General features: G+C 43.8%; 1 protein-coding gene across 1 annotated transcript in view; it reads right to left on the bottom strand.

Annotated features, from left to right (window-relative positions):
• Nucleotides 1-654: 654 nt before the first annotated feature.
• The window catches only part of LOC124741137 (TD and POZ domain-containing protein 1-like), a 53833-nt gene continuing 36478 nt past the window's right edge, over nt 655-18009 (bottom strand). The window contains exons 3-4 of the mRNA XM_047248665.1: nt 15501-15647; nt 655-1042 (exon numbers count right to left, since the gene is read on the bottom strand). Coding sequence (XP_047104621.1) covers nt 655-1042; nt 15501-15647 — 535 coding nt within the window. The remainder of the gene's footprint in view (nt 1043-15500; nt 15648-18009) is intronic.

The following is an 18009-nucleotide window of genomic DNA, read 5'->3' as shown; positions in this document are numbered from 1 at the left end:
ACAGTTAAACATGAAAAGTACTTGTGTAGTGCAGGCACAGAAGTGAATTCAGTGTGAAATCTGAAGATACATTCTAAGTGAACAGCTTATATGGCAGTAATATGAGTATGGTGCCGTTTGCAGTGATGCAATGTAGCAACACAGACACTGCTAGCAAATAGTTTGCAGTAATTAGGTAATGTAGCGGATTGGTGGAAAGAAGTGACGTTATCGCGGCTGGGCGACGTGTTACACAACAACCGGTATTCTCGCATTTGTCTCTTGGAAGAGATTGCGTGTTTACGTTTCGAAATACAGGCGGTTGTGAAAGACGTCGGCTGTATTCTTGTAAGCTGTTTGAATATTGTATGTGGGACGAGAAACACAAGAGAGGGAGAGAGAAGTGGAGTTTATGAATGATGGAGTGTTTGTCAATTGTTGCTGAGCTTTTGCAGAAATTGATTGTGAAATGTTTTACAGAGTGAATTCTCAAAAGGAAGGTTTGTCACGTTGGTTTACAGATATCTCCTGTTGTTGCAGTAGTTGTGGTGTTACTGGAGTAATTGTGTGGACTGCAAAAGGTAGAAATGAATAGAGAAAGCGATCTTTTCTTTCAATTTTTTATTTTAATATTATGTACAATGAAGTACATGTAATTTCCTCTACTGGCACGTATTAACGCTCTGTTAGCATCTCGACGAGCTGCTGCCGGTTTCGCTGCCTGGCGTAGTCCAGGGGGGTTAGCCCCCAACCATCCCTCACCCGCCTGTCGGCTCCGGCCTGCAGCAACGCAGCTGCCGCTTCCGCATGGCCATTCCATGCCGCCAAGTGCAGCGGCGTCAGCCCCCCCTGATCCCTGGCGTTGGAGTCGGACGCCGCAGAGAGCAGCAGCCGCACCACAGCCGCGTCGCCTCTCGCTGCAGCGCAGTGCAGGGCGGTGAACCCGTACCCGCCCCTCGCCCCCACGTCCGCCCCAGCCGCGAGCAACGCAAGCACCTCCTCCACCGCCCCCTCCTCAGCCGCCTCTCTCAGCCTCCTGCCTCGCTCTGCATCAGAAAGGCTCCTGCACAAAACATCGACACATTTACTCTCAACTATCGAGACACACACACCAAATGAAAGAAACTGTCACAGCCGCAAAACTGCCAACAATTCGGAATACACTTCTTCCGAGCGACAAGTCACAAATCTAGAAATCTCGCTTCTGCGATACGGGTTAACCAGCGTATTACAGGCAGATCCACAGCACTAGCCCATAATCAAAAACTTCACCCATCTCCCATTAAAAATAGGTGCACTCCATCCCGTAACAAATACATTTGGCACATTCCCTCATAGTTCACTCCACAGATCCGCCTCCTTTCACCTCGGCATGCAGTTGCTACCCAATCCTTCATCTACATTCAAACACACCCCAAAACTACCTTCTCTGGGTACCAATTCCTTCAGTCACTTAGGAAGAAAACAATAGAAACTAAATGCATCTGTAAGCACTGAAATACTACTTCCTCACCAGACAGCTAAGTGATTCAGACCAGTAACATGGAAATTTCCTGACATACCGACATAAAATATAAAAGTCACTGCTTCGTACACAATAAGTCGGTCGACATATTTCAAATACAACAAGGGCACCAGGTCGACTCTCCCTGACAGACACACACACACACACACACACACACACACACACACACACACAAACTACCCGCTGCATAATAATCGTCACATGTGCTCATATAATCATGCATGCAACAAGAGCTACATCCACTGGAACATTCATTTCCATCTACTTACACACTTTGCAAGCCACCATATGGTCTGTGGCAGGCGGTATCCTGCACAACTACTATATTCAGTCATGTTAACTTTGTGCAACTTTTTGCATTTTCTGAAAATTCTGGACACAAAATAAGTTACACACCACTACAGAAGGCGTAAAACTTTACATTTATACTTAAAAAGGTCTAAGTAAACTTAAAGTGTACACCAGCTACGCTGCTTCCGAGTAAAATTTCTCTTTCAGTAGTAGTACAAACACTTAAACCGTAACTTTAGACCAGTCTCAAAAAAGTACTGTATTTCCTGTATCTAATGCAATGCATAAATTAGATCATGCCAGAAAGAAATCAGGTGCCTGTAAGAAATACAAACAGAGTGTTGATTCATTATCGCATGTACACTTACAAATATCAAAATACTTGTATAGATCTGGCATTGCTGAACTTTAACCAATGTCGCGGGAACCTCTCTCCACAGCTGATGCAAGTTAAAGGCTAATCCCAAGCGAGAGAGCCAGTAAGAAGCTCCAAAGACAAGTGAAATACCAACTAGAAACTACAGACGTAATAAAACTGCTGCATTCAGTACAAAATAATCAATGTAGGTGGAGCAGCAACCATATGAAACAATAGTAGTAACTGGTACATATAAAAAGTTCTCAACTGACTGCAGTCATCTGCTTTTTCCGTTCCGCTCCCAAGTAGAGCGAGAAAGAAACGACTGCCTGTATGCCTCTGTACGAGCGACAATGCCTCTCAGACTGCCAGTATGCCTCTGTACGAGCGACAATGCCTCTCACCCTATCTTCACACGCCTTGCCTCAAGTGTACATTGCCACAACTAGAATTGTTCTGCAGTCAGCCTCGAAAGACGGTTCTCTAAATTTTCTCAACAGAGTTCCTCGAAAAGAACGTTGCCTCCCCTCCAGTGATTCCGATTCGAGTTCCTGAAGCTTCTGCACAATACCTCTGCGTCACTCTAAACTACCGGTAGCAAATCTAGCAGCTCAGCTCTCAGTCCTATAGCTGTCTTCCTTTAATTATACCTGTTGCGAATACCAAACACTCTAGCAGTACTCGAGAATAGGTCGCACCAGCGGCCTACATGCAGCCTCATCTACAGGCCAACCACACATTCCTAAAATTCTCCCAACAAACTAAAGTCTACCTCCCGCCTTCCCTACCACAGTCCTCTCAACCTCGTTCCATTTCGTATCACTTTGCGAACTCTCGCTCAGACATTTAAGCGACACCTCTGTGTCTAGCGGAACACCTCAACACTACGTGTCTGTTTTTCCTACTCACCTGCATCAACTTACAGATGGCTGCCATTCGACACACCAACTAGAAATTTTGTCCAACTCGCCTTGTGTCCTCCTACACTCACTCAACGACGACATCTTACTGTACACTAGGGGACCATCAGCAAACAGCCGCAGATACCTGTCCACCAGACCATTTATGTATACAAACAGTAACAGCGGTCCCACCACCCTTTTCTGGAGAACTCCTGCCTCTGGTGAACGCTCGCCACTGAGGACAACATACTGGGTTCTGTCACTTAAGAGCTGAGGTCCACTCACATACATGGGAACCTAATCCACACGTTTCTATCTCCTTCAACAGTCGACAGTAATCCACCGTGTGAAATGCTCTGTGGACATGTACGAATATGTTATTCAGACATGATCGACAAGTGCACCACATCACAGGAAAATCTGCATAATGCAAAGAATTACGATCTTTGGGGTAAAAATGGCTCAGTCACCTCTGTTGCAATCACGGATTGTATTAAAGAGTCAGCACAGAGAGAACTGGGGGCTAATGTTGCCAGTCTCAAAAAGAAAGGATTGTAGTTTACACACAAGTCAGCCTTGCCGCTATTGGACCCATCAGAAAGGCGACCGAAAATAAACCACGCGGTTTGCCAGAGCCGCCAAGAAAGTGCACTACGAAATTTGGAGTATAAATCCATCATTGCAAGCAGCTTCTCAAAATCGGTAATTTGATTAATCATAGGGACTTTTGTATGGCTAAAAACTAGTGCTGACATTACACAAATTAGTTGCCATAAAAACAAAAAAAATTATTTTCCTTCGAAGAAAGCTGTTTAGCGTAAGACACTGCATGAAATGCGATTTACTTGAAACAGACCTCTAAGTAAAGGAAACATCCCTCTAGAGAGAAGTGATGACTGACTGGCGATGCAAATACTTGATACAAGTCAGGAAATTAACAGAACTCTTATGTCGACGAAACTTGGGTGGTGAACCAACGACATTCCTCTTAGAAGACGGTGACAGGGTCGTGACATTGGCACCAAAATGGACAATATGATAGTGGAAGAAACAGCGGTGAATGTTGAATCCAATACTTGGTTTATTTATTGGTCTCCATCAATGTCGTCTCACCAAAATATTTCCCATTACATATTATACATTTATTCCAGTGGTTCTTGCAATGCTTAAAACTGTTCTGGAACAATCCTTACGGTAGCGTTTAGTTCTCTCAGATGTGCAGTTTGAATCTCTTATCTTCTGTAAAAGACAGCTCTTTAAGGTTTGTCGTTATTTTTGGGAACAAATGTCACACATGGAGCGAACGTGGGGCCAAGGACATCACTACAGTATTGTTTCTAGCCAAACATGCACAAGCACGCACAAGCACGCAATGAAGTGTGAGCAGGTGCGTTATCGCAGTGCAGAAACGGTGAATTGTTCCGCCACAAAGCGGGACACCTTTCCGCGTTGCTTCAAGCCATCTGGGTTGAGCTGGTGAGAAGATCTGCCTACTGGCCGTTTCATCTTGGGACAAGGAGTCGTGGTGCACTGTACTGTTAAAACCAACGATTACCGTCAGACACGTAACATTCACATTTCAGTGGTCTCGGCCATCTGTCACCGAGACGATCGAGTGTTGGTTTACGCATCGTTTGGTTTGACTCTCAGTTCGTCTTCTATTACGACCTTCTCGTCATCTTCATCTTCTTCTAAATGTTTATACCACTCATAAACACCTATTTCACTCGTAGTATACTCACCAAAAGCAGTATATAATATTTTTAAAACCATGATGCATTTTAATCGGTTGTCATAGCAAATTTTAATACAAATGCGGTAATCCGTTTTTAAACAAATAATTGCTGATACTCTTAAAATACCAGTAACCTTTCTAACACGTGACAACACACTAAATAACCGATACACATAACATTGTACACACAATGACAAAAAGGAAGTAGGAATCTGAGTAATAAAACGCGTGAAATGACGAGTTTCCCGTATCACAAGAATGGTAATGTTTCAATCCACCCAATCAAGGGGAACTTTTACCTCTTAGAGGAAACACAATGGAAGAGCAAGTCTTCAGTTGTCCGGCATAATTACACCACATTTCGTTTATAATCGCTTCGGAATATATCCATCCATTTTGGAGGAAATTGTAGATGAAAATGCATTCAGATGAACAGGCATTCGGTTCTGACGTATATTCGTAATAGATGTGGCAACCCTGGCTTTTGATTTCTGTTCCTGTGTTGATGTAATTTACTCCACAATGTTGTGTTTCGGGAGATGGCTATCGACTGCTGTCTCGCAGTGGTGCCAACTCATTTACCTAAAAATGAACGCTGCCCGGATGGGTCTGCACAGTGCGTCGCCACCGATTTAAGGCGCGCGCCGCGGAATCGCCGGCACGGCATTTCGGAACCGAGGCAGATAGAAAAAGCAGGCAGGCCATTCCGGCCCCTAGCGAGTAAAAAACTCGCAGACGCCCTCGCGCGCCTTGACGTCACGGAGAGGAGGCTGCAGTGCCGAGCATTCAGTTTTGAGACAGCCACGAGCAAGGCTCGCTGTAAGTGTGCCGTGGCACATTGCATTAACAGTGTTCGGACGACGACGGACGTTACGTATCACGTTTTTCCCAAGGATGAGCACTTGCGACGTGAATGGATGGTTCGATGTAAACGCAAGGATAAAGTGAATGTGGAAACTGCACGTGTGTGGTCAGCTCATTATCGGCCAGAAGATTGTGAACGGGATTTGAGAAATGAGCTAGGGTTACCTTCAAGAAAGAAGTTATCACTAGCAGCAATCCCCTGCATAAACATTCCGAACTGGCGTGGACAAGAAATTGCGGAAAGCGGTGATGCAAACGGAAGGGTAAGACGTCTGCACATACGTAACACATTCAATAATTGAAACTGAAAAATTACCGTAATACAAACGAATTCACATAAATGCAATGCTTTTTGACGCATTACTATATTGCTTTACGGGAGTGAATCACTCGCTATATTGCACAGGCAATAAATAATGTTGCTTAAGTGTATTTGCTTTTCCTCCTGGATATAATAGCTACAGTTGTCTTAGAAATAGCCGTTTTTTTAAGTATTCTCGATATGTTAACTATTTTAAAGCTAGTATATAGTTAAAATGACAAAATCATCATATTTCGCGTAATTTGTTTACATTTACTTCTGAAGCAATAGCTGATGCTGACCAGTTGACTTCGCAGCGTAGTGGTATGGTTTCTGACTCCCATCTTGGAGGTTAAGCGTTCGTATACTTGTATTTTCTATTACATTTTTATTTTATCAAACTAAGCTATTGTAGCCGCTTATGCCACTCATATTGCATCGCTTTTGTCAATTGATCTGATTTTTAGTGAGAAATTAATGCAGTTGCATAGTACTTGGTCAAAAATTTTACGAATAGTAGGCCCACTCCGTAAATAATTTTAGGAATAATAAAATTAAAATCAAATTCATTCCTTAGGGATCCGGAAGTCGTGCACAACGCTGTGGAGCAACAAGTTTGCAAAAGCGAGCTTTGACGGCTTTAGAAACTGTGTCACCGAAAAAAAAAGAAAGTCGACTGAAGCACATGTACAGACTGCGTTCATGAACCCGCTGAAGTAGTGAATAAGGATTTGGAAATTAAGGAACTCAGGGCCGAGATTGAACTTTTAAAAAAACTGAATGCACAGAAAGAAGCGGCACTAGAAAATGTGATGCAGCCTTACGAAGTAAAACGAAAGATCTCAGACACGTTCTTTCGTTGAAGCGGGCAGAAAAGTCATCTGACGTGAAAGCAAAAGTCGTATTGCACAAAAGTGTAAATAGTGTATTGTCAAAGTGTTTTACACCGGCACAAATAAGATGTCTATTAAATGAAAATAAAAGGGCAAAGTGGAATTCGGAGGACATTGCCCATGCATTAACTTTAAGAGCTCTGTCACCTAAAGCATACACTTATTTGCGAAAGCGAAAAATTGCTTTGCCTTGCAGGGCAACCCTTCAGAAACGGACGAAGGAATTTAAATGCAGAGCGGGTATTCTTTAAGATATCCTGTGTTTATTGAATGAGGGGTCAGCCAGACGAGTGTCACTCGCACCTCGCATTTACATTGATGCCACCCTTACCATCTCAGACTCCACTGGGAATTCCTGAGGACGTGATTTTGAACGTGGCTCAAAATTTTGTCTTTCTGCACTGCAGTGCATGGCAAACGATTCTGAAAATGTGCACTCACTTCATCAGGTAGAATACTAACGGTATTGAATTACCAATGTATGATTTGGCACAATACGAAATTATACTGTGGGACCTTCCTTCAACCACGGTGTGATTAAATGGAAACACGTATGCACATATTCTTACTAACATTCAGCCTGTTCTTCTGGAGGTAGTTCTGTGGACAAGCGACAGTGTATGTGGATCCAACACGACCGCTGCCCAGAGTCTTCGCCTGCTCCAAAGTGACCAATGAATGGAAAGTTTCCTGGCCGTTGAATGGGACGGAATGCTGCAGTACATAGGCCAGCCAGGTACCCTGATCTGACTCAAATGGATTTCTTTCTACGGGGAGCACTGAAAGATACAGTCTGACATGAACCCCAGGTATGTCAGATGATACGCGCGAGACCACACAACGACGTAACATCCAATGTAGCTTGTCCAGTTTATCTCTCTCTCTCTCTCTCTCTCTCTCTCTCTCTCTCTCTCTCTCTCTCTCTCACACACACACACACACACACACACACACACACACACACACAGCCATTCCAAATGTGTCTAGCAGTCGATGGTGTGCAATTTGACCATATTGTTCATTAAAATGTGAAACCATACTTCACTAAGGAAAGTATTTAGTTTGTGGATGACAAGGCATCACTTGTTTTGAATAAATGTTTAGCTTCTTTAAAATCTATTCCGTCTACGTACAATTTCGAGTAGTTTCTGATTTCTAATTGACAGCAGGTCTTTTGCGCTGTAGAACCACCCGGGTGCTTCCAGGCAGAGACAGGCTGAGCTGACAGAAGGTCATGGGATAGCGATATCTACGCATACAGATGGCAGCAGTATCGCGTATGCAAGGTATAAAAGGGCGGCGTGTTGGCGCCGCTGTCACCTGTACTGAGGTGGCTCCAGGGAAAGGCTTTCCGACGTCTTGATGGCCGCACGAGGGGAATTAACAGACTTCGATTGCGGGATTATAGAACTTGTTTATGACTGTTCATATTTTTAAAATGTAGTTTCTGATGTATCGAAATTTAATAAAATGCCGTTGTGGCCTTTTGTAAATGCTCTGCAAACAAAGTGCAGTCTTTGTTTCACCCTCGCCACAATATTATCTGTGTGGTCATTCCAATTTAAGTAGCTCGTAATTGTAATTCCTAGGTATTTAGTCGAATTGACAGCCCATAGATTTGTGCGATTCATCGTATGCCCAAAATGTATTGGATTTCTTTTAGTACTCGTGTGGATGACCTTGCACTTTTCTTTGCTTAGTGCCAATTGCCACTTGTCACACCACACAGAAGTCTCTCTAGTTCATTTTGTAATTGGAATTGATCATCCGATGATTTTAGTAGACTGTAAATTACAGTGTCATCTGCAAACAATCTAAGAGGGCTGCTCAGATTATCTCATAGATCATTTATTTAAATCAGGAACAGCAGAGGGCCTTTGACACTACCTGGCGGAACGCCTGATATCACTTCAGTTCTACTCTATGTTTTGCCGTCTATCTGAGCTGTGACCTCTGTGAGAGGAAATCACGAATCCAGTCACACAACTGAGGCGATACTTCACACGCACCCAATTTGATTAATGCATGGTGTCTACGCACAGAAGGAAAAAAATTCCCGGATTTTTCCCAGATCTTCCGATTAAAAATACAGACTCCTCCGGGTGAAAAAGACTTTCTCCCAGGTGAAAATACACTTTTTCCGTGTTAAGTGAGAGTATACTTTCCCTCTGAACCGTAAAATTTATCAATCATTTGAATGGTTATGGTTTTATACAGCGGCTTAGAATTTCCCGGTACTTCAGGAAAGGGAACACAGGGGGGAAAACACGTTTTGGGAAGTTCTTTGATGTGCAGCAACATATACGTTGCATATTTTAGTATTACAAAAGTACGAATTCGAATTTCACAAAACACTGCATGTTACGTTCCGAAGCATTGAAGTGGACATTGTTATGCGCTTTTGTAAGCAGTCACAGCTCATGTCACGTGATCTCGCCAGCTGATGACAGTGGGTATTCAGAACATAGGACACGTGATATAGTCAGCGAATAGCAACATCACTCAATTAGGGCAAAAACACAAACTGGACAAGTTAACGGTTTAAACTAATTACATAGTGTTGGTACAGGAAAAGCAAAGCTTTCATATATAATATTTGTCGCGAAGATGAATAAGCTACAAGAGAAGCTAAGCTTTCACATATAATGTCAATCTTTCTTGCGCGTTTGCACTTTAAGATACATCACACAATGTGCCAGTAAAATGTTTAACACCAACATAAATCTCTGATGTTCTGGGTTCGAAATTTTTCTAAATGGCTTGTCATCAAAGAGTTGGTCTTTAAATTAGAGCCAAAGGCTCTGCGATTTAAGAAATTCATCGTAAATTTTCGCACATAGTTCATGGTAGAGGGAGACCGAGAGATGAATACAGTAAGCAGTTCAGAAGGATGTAGGCTGCAGTAGGTACTGGGAGATGAAGGAGCTTGCACAGGATAGAGTAGCATGGAGAGCTGTATCAAACCCGCCTCAGGACTGAAGACCACAACAACAACAGTTCATCTTGTGTAAAAGGAAATTTACTTTGAAGATAATGCTTTTCAAACCACAATTCGTAATATTTCCCCTCGATCTGTCAGAAATAGATTTGTTCCAGCAGCTGCCAGAGAGCTTCAGGTAAGAGGCGTCCCTGCGCTTGCGCAGCTATGACGACGTAGGAATCCCGTATGTTCTTATGAGTAAAACATTAAAACATCTTACATTATGTCATAAAAGGAACAAGGGATCAGAGGATAATACAAGAGAGCTGGAATTTCTTGAACCATACTGAAATGAATAATTTGCGTTGAAGTGCACATGCGTATGTCCACATTCCCAACGAAGTAGGCTTCTATCTGATATTAAGCTTTTCAGTGTGCTTTTCGGGGTGTAAATTTTCTTGGAGTACCAGCACTGTATTGTCACATGTTTGGTTCTTTATTATGGCGTAATGCCACACGTGCTAAAAAATGAAAACTTGCACTTGAAATGAAGCGAACAGTCGAATCTAGCCGATAGTGTGGAATTAAACACATAATTTCAAACAAACAGGCTGACTCCGTGGAAAAGATAAATAAAAGCCGAATTTCTTTAGCAAAGTGACAAAAATAATTTCGTTGTTATGCAAGGCGATTAATGCTCGACAGTCAGAAAGGTGGATATTATATTAAAATCTGGAACTAGTAAATTATTTTAGCCTTACGTAATTATGTGAATGTATTTTAATTCACTTGGTAGTTCCCAACGACAGAAATCTTTTTTTTTCCATTCGCGTGAGAAAAGTAAACGAAGAGGAAACAGCAAAATCACTAAATGTAAACACCCCCCCCCCCCCCCACAAACCACTGTAAGTCAAACAGCTCTGCACATCAGCCCCAGATCTATGATATTTCGTACCAGGGCAATACTGGACGGTTAGATGGTGGCGCCACCCTAGCCGCTTTGTGAAACAAGGTTATTTCTCCTCAAGAATACGAATTTCCCCCCCCCCCCCCCCCGGCCCCCTCCGCCGAAATTGCCGCCCGGTTCAGATATTCCGGTTTGCTGCGTACACAACCAACAGCGACATTCCTGTTTCCAGAAGCGGGAGAAGATACTACTCAGACGCGACTCAACTGCGCATGCGCGTGATTCCGCTTGTAACTGCTTAAATTAATCTGATGTAAACAGTTGTGACTTAACGCTCATCGGAGGTAATTTGTTGTTACGAAGCATTGCATTGTCTTCCTACAGCCTTTCACACATTTTGCTGTTGGCAGACGCTTGTATGAGCACTGTGTTTTATTATATACACTCTTGGAAATTGAAATAAGAACACCGTGAATTCATTGTCCCAGGAAGGGGAAACTTTATTGACACATTCCTGGGGTCAGATACATCACATGATCACACTGACAGAACCACAGGCACATAGACACAGGCAACAGAGCATGCACAATGTCGGCACTAGTACAGTGTATATCCACCTTTCGCAGCAATGTAGGCTGCTATTCTCCCATGGAGACGATCGTAGAGATGCTGGATGTAGTCCTGTGGAACGGCTTGCCATGCCATTTCCACCTGGCGCCTCAGTTGGACCAGCGTTCGTGCTGGACGTGCAGACCGCGTGAGACGACGCTTCATCCAGTCCCAAACATGCTCAATGGGGGACAGATCCGGAGATCTTGCTGGCCAGGGTAGTTGACTTACACCTTCTAGAGCACGTTGGGTGGCACGGGATACATGCGGACGTGCATTGTCCTGTTGGAACAGCAAGTTCCCTTGCCGGTCTAGGAATGGTAGAACGATGGGTTCGATGACGGTTTGGATGTACCGTGCACTACTCAGTGTCCCCTCGACGATCACCAGTGGTGTACGGCCAGTGTAGGAGATCGCTCCCCACACCATGATGATGTGTTGGCCCTGTGTGCCTCAGTCGTATGCAGTCCTGATTGTGGCGCTCAACTGCACGGCGCCAAACACGCATACGACCATCATTGGCACCAAGGCAGAAGCGACACTCATCGCTGAAGACGACACGTCTCCATTCGTCCCTCCATTCACGCCTGTCGCGACACCACTGGAGGTGGGCTGCACGATGTTGGGGCGTGAGAGGAAGACGGCCTAAGGGTGTGCGGGACCGTAGCCCAGCTTCATGGAGACGGTTGCGAATGGTCCTCGCCGATACCCCAGGAGCAACAGTGTCCCTAATTTGCTGGGAAGTGGCGGTGCGGTCCCCTATGGCACTGCGTAGGATCCTACGGTCTTGGCGTGCATCTGTGCGTCGCTGCGGTCCGGTCCCAGGTCGACGGGGACGTGCACCTTCCGCCGACCACTGGCGACAACATCGATGTACTGTGGAGACCTCACGCCCCACGTGTTGAGCAATTCAGCGGTATGTCCACCCGGCCTCCCGCATGCCCACTATACGCCCTCGCTCAAAGTCCGTCAACTGCACATACGGTTCACGTCCACGCTGTCGCGGCATGCTACCAGTGTTAAAGACTGCGATGGAGCTCCGTATGCCACGGCAAACTGGCTGACACTGACGGCGGCGGTGCACAAATGCTGCGCAGCTAGCGCCATTCGACGGCCAACACCGCGGTTCCTGGTGTGTCCGCTGTGCCGTGCGTGTGATCATTACTTGTACAGCCCTCTCGCAGTGTCCGGAGCAAGTATGGTGGGTCTGACACACCGGTGTCAATGTGTTCTTTTTTCCATTTCCAGGAGTGTATATATATGATGCATTTCCTTTGCAATTTAAGTTTCTTTCTCTCGTTCATATTTTGTAGATGCAGTATTATTCTGCAGTAGCAGGATACAGTAATACCCTTTGTTAGAGTATCGGTTCTTAACAGTCAAAATGACAAAAATTAACTGAAAACAAAAGCAATGAAAAACTCCCAGATTTCTAAAAAATCCAAGGTTTTTCCCAGTTTTCTTCGGGATGAAAAAATTCCCGAGTCTTTCCCAGATGTCCCAGGACGTATACACCCTGTAACAGTCTCTTTTGATACCATTCCTCACAAGCCTTCTGGAAATTTAGGAATATGGAATCGGTCTGAGATCCCTTGTTGACAGCACTCATTATTTCATGGGAATAAAGAGCTAGCTGTGTTTCAAAAGAACAATAGTTCCTGAATCTGTGTTGGTTATGTATCAGTAAGTCATTTTCTTCAGGATGACTCATAATGTTAGAGTACAGTATATTCTCCAAAATCCTACGGCAAATTGAGGTCAATAATATGCATCTGTAATTCAATAGGTTACTCCTATTTCCTTTCTTGAGTATTGGTGTGACCTGTGCTACTTTCCATTCTTTAGGAACAGACCTTTTGTCAAGTCAACGGTTGTATATGATTGCTAAGAAAAGCACTATTGCGTCTGCATACTCTGAAAGGAACCTGATTCGTATTCCATCTGGACCACAAGACTTGCCTTTCTTAAGTGATTTGAGTTGTTTCACAACACCTAAAATATGTACTTTTACGTCACTCATGCTAACTGTGGTGTCACCGCCAGACACCACACTTGCTAGGTGGTAGCCTTTAAATCGGCCGCGGTCCGGTAGTATACGTCGGACCCGCGTGTCGCTACTGTCAGTGACTGCAGACCGAGCGCCGCCACACGGCAGGTCTAGAGAGACTTACTAGCACTCGCCTCAGTTGGAGTTGTACAGACGACTTTGCCAGAAGGGCATCACTGACAATTACACTCTTATTAACCGAGACGATAGTTAGCATAGCCTTCAGCTACGTCATTTGCTACGACCTAGCAAGGCGCCATTATCCTTTGTTATTATTGCTATTATACTTCTGTGTCATCAAGAGCGATGTTCTACAAATGTGGATTAAAGTTAAGTATTACAAGATTTTCGTACTTTATTGCAATTCTAAAGACATTGTCCTGTTCCAGACCTCACGCCAGTCTGCGTGTATGTAAACGCGTGCATTTCGGCCTCCTCTAAAAATACAGCACTAACAGCTGTTCTGGTTTCGAATTCTTGAATAGTTACTTTGCCTTTTTTCGTGAAGGAATTAAGGAAAACTGTATTTAGTAACTCCGCTGCAGTGGCACCACCATCGGGAACATTTCCATTGCTATCACACGGTGACGGTGTTGACTGTTTTTTGCCACTGGTGTACTTTACATACGACCAGAATGTCTTTGGGCTTTCTACCACATTTTGAGACAATGTTTCATTGTGGAAACTATTAAAAGGGAATAAGTCGAGTCCATTCAAAAGACTCCTGCCACATTATCCACATTAAATTACTTGTTTGGCTCCCACGTTTCCCTTTGTATAGGGGAGAAAATTTCTGTATTATACAATAGCTTATTGCATTCTGCTCTGGTTAATTTCAAAAGGCATGTCGAAGAGTCTCACTGCTGTTGGTCCCAGGTGTGTGTGTGTGTGTGTGTGTGTGTGTGTGTGTGTGTGTGTGTGTGTGTGTGTGTGTTACTGAAGCATAAATTTGAAATCCACCAGCTATTGAGCCATTTTGCAAACATGTCAGTTCACTTTGAGATGGCAGTATATTTTCAGTAGGACCAACTATCTTTGCCCACATCGGTTGCCCTTTTCTAAAAATAATAGTTAACTATACCATGGAATTATGCAAAACTTCTCCTCGGTGAATCAAATCCACTACTCATCACACCTGGTGACCATCATCCATCGAATACAGGAGTTTGTTTACGAGTGACGAGCCATACAGTGCTGTACGCACCTCCACTCAGCCACACCCACTGCATTTCTCACTTCTCGAGAGCAGATACCTCAACCATTAGACCAGCTGGATGCTTTTGCTGGCGTAGAATTACCATTGTGGATGATGTTTTTTACCCATGATTTGCTAACACTACCAGCAGAGATTCTGATGTACATCCTCTGAAGTAAGATAACACATCCACCGATTCAATTTCCCTCTTGCTACTCTTCCCAAAAGTGGATAAACTCTAGAGCAAGTGTCGATGAGGTGTGCTCAGGCAGCCTACTGCTCAAGGAGACTGCCTGCAATAAGCAGCTAATCTGGGTTCCTGTTACAGTGCGGCACGGATTTCCAATAGTCACTACAGATGTAACTGACCAGGGAACCATTTAAGGAATATTCGAATTACATTTTAAGACATACCCAAAACAAGCTGTATCCTCATTACTGTACTAAATATTAACTTTTTGTCATTATTACTTGTATTTCTGTTTTCCTTTCTTTCGCCATTTCTTCCTGAGTGTCTTCAACAACATATATCTACAACCATTCACATAGGTTTTGTTGAGTGGAATTGAGTGAAAAATCCCGTTTCCACACCCATTTACTTCAGAACCAATTTGTAAGACACACAAACATCACTAAAAACAAAATCTATATTAAACACATCAATACATAAAGAATTTGGAAATGGGTATGATTTGAATGGGACACTTCCTATGTAACTACTGTTGAGTGACTCTGAACTGAACGTAATTCTCACGGCAAATACAGAGAACGAGAAATCTTCTGCATATGTGCTCAGTCTTCAAAATATCATAGCCAAAAAATTGAGAAAGGAGTAATGTTTAATGCCAACTGTAACCTCTATCCAAAAACTGAAGGAATCTGTATTTTATTTTATTTCTATATTGGCTGGTTAATGCCAAAATAAGCAGTACTGTTGAGGGTAAGACTTGGGCACGTGTGGCAACACAACTCACCGGAAGCGAGAGACGGCTGCATCATCAGGTGGAGGGGTGTGTCGGGCAGACGTGGGAGGCGCAGCTGCAGCAGGAGTCTGGCTGTGGCCGCTGTAGGGTTGACGGTCAGAGTTGGGGGTGGGCCCGCCCCCTGTGGCGGTCGGCGAGCTGCACAGAGAAACACTGTGTGGGTGGGCGTGTTCACATAGGGGCTCACTGCAGGCGGTACAGCTGAGGGACTGACCACCGGGGCAACAGAAAACACAGTGCCAACAACACCAGCCTGTCACTTAACATGACTGTACCACCAATTAACTCGTCTTTTTCTGCACTACTTCTGCTATATTCTCCACTGGTCTAGCTTAAGATGCAAAACAACAGATTGTTCACAATGAAGCACAAACCAAATCCCAAACATAAGGACCAACAATTTTGCTGCCCTGACAGAACAACTATCAGACAGAATTTAGAAGCAGTTAAAGTCAACTGGCTGCTACTTTTGGTTGTGCGGTAATTTGGAAATTGATGTATGGATGCTGAATTATATCACTGCAGCCAGAGAGGCAGAGAGAGAAAGAGAGAGAGGCAGAGGCAGAGAGAGAGAGAGAGAGAGAGAGAGAGAGAGAGAGAGAGAGAGAGAGAGAGAGAGGCAGAGACAGAGAGAGAGAGGCAGAGACAGAGAGAGAGAGAGAGAGAGAGAGAGAGAGAGAGAGAGAGGCAGAGAGAGAGGCAGAGAGAGAGAGATAGAGAGAGAGAGAGAGGCAGAGAGACCCAGCGATAGAGAAACAAACTGGTGAGTTGGGGTATCAACTTACTGTTGAAACTATATGGTCATGGATATGCAAGGGCTGTTTCATGTGAAGCCCAAGGGAATGAAGAAGATGGACAAGAATTACAAGAGCTATGCTATGAAAGTTATGAAGAGTATATTCAAAATTTGCATTTGAGTAAAGCAAATAGAACTATATATATGCATGTAATGTCTCCACAATTCGATTAATTGAAAAGACAGCAGTGGTGATGTGTTTCTTAAACAACAATTTTCGTGTTGAGCAGTTTACAGTAGAGGCCACCATTAAAAGAAAAAAATGGGTTACGCAGTGTATGCAATTTTATCTGATGGACAATGTTTACAACTTGTGAAGTAACCTGTAGTTTATTGAATATGGATTTTTTTTAATTGAAAAGGAAACAATAGAAACTTGTATGGAGCATATGTATCCGAGAGACAGAGGCAACAAATGATAGCTGGATGAAAACATCACATCAATACTGACGTTGTGGGAGATATGTCGTACACCTGTAGGTGGACAGCGAATATAATCTGCTGTATCCCAATAGCAGGAAACCTGATAGGATTCCCTGGACGACCTCTGGTAACACCACAGGGAACTTCAAACAAGAAAGGGGGGCAGAGATTTCCTGTCTGTTTAGTGAAAGGGAATGCACGGAAAAAATTCGGGGCGATAGCTGAACAGAGACGAGAAGGAAAAGTGATTGTAAGACACAGCATTGAGTGTGACAATGTTATTGTGCTGCCTGGAGCATTCTCTTCTTGTTTGCCCCCAGTGTGCATGAGTAGCCCCAGTGTTCATAGCTCCTGCTTTACTGGACATCTCATCTCCAGGAGTCATACCCTACTCTTTGGGGTCAGTCACTTAGGGGTAGCGTCTTTTTTAGTAATCAGGAAAGTCTTCAGTCCCAGGTTTGAACCTCACCAACACTTGAATTTTGAATACGAATAATCAGCATTAGTGTCTGAAGACTTCCACCATCAGGTGTCACCCTCTTTCAGTGAACAGCCTTTCCAAAGAGGGCGGAGGGGCCGACAGAGGTTCAGGGCACTCTCTTTCCCTTGAGGCCTGAAACTGCTCCTAAATGAGGAAGAATTGGCAATGATCAACAACGTGAGGATACAGAAGGCAATGTAAACCACTGCATAAAGTTACGTAACGTGCATCAACATGTCATGTGGCATGTGATTCAATAAGAGCCATAACGGTCTCTCCATTAGCAAAAGACTAGTCCCCCATTCAAACCTCCAGGCGAGGAGGCCCAAGAGGGAGGTGACACGAGAAAAAGGTTGAGTAACCAACGAAAGGATAACATTCTATGATTCGGGAGCTGGAAAGTGAGGAGTTCGAATGTGGTTGGGAGGCCAGAAAATAAGAAACGGATTTCTGGTCACATGAGAATAGGGTAGTAGCAACAGCAGTAGGATTCAGTATCAATAGAAAGGCAGGACAGAAAGTGAGTATAGATATGTTCTCTTGAGAATCAAAAGCAAACCAACAACATGCATAGTTCAGGTATACATGATGACGTCGCAAGTTGAAGGAGAAGAGGGAGAAAAAGTGAGGATATTGAACAGGTAATTCAGTACTATGTAATAGTCATGGAGGGACTGAAACACAATCGTAGGGGAAGGAGTAGAAGAAAGGGTTACACGAGAATATGTACTTGATAATAGGAATAGGAGAGAAGAAAGGCTAGTTAAGCTCTACAGTAAATTTATCCTAGTAATAGCTGG

This window comes from Schistocerca piceifrons, unplaced genomic scaffold (assembly GCF_021461385.2).
Source record: "Schistocerca piceifrons isolate TAMUIC-IGC-003096 unplaced genomic scaffold, iqSchPice1.1 HiC_scaffold_1872, whole genome shotgun sequence".
Taxonomy (NCBI): Eukaryota; Metazoa; Arthropoda; class Insecta; order Orthoptera; family Acrididae; genus Schistocerca; species Schistocerca piceifrons.
The sequence above is the reverse complement of the archived record's forward strand: the minus strand, read 5'-3'. Positions and strand labels throughout refer to the sequence as shown.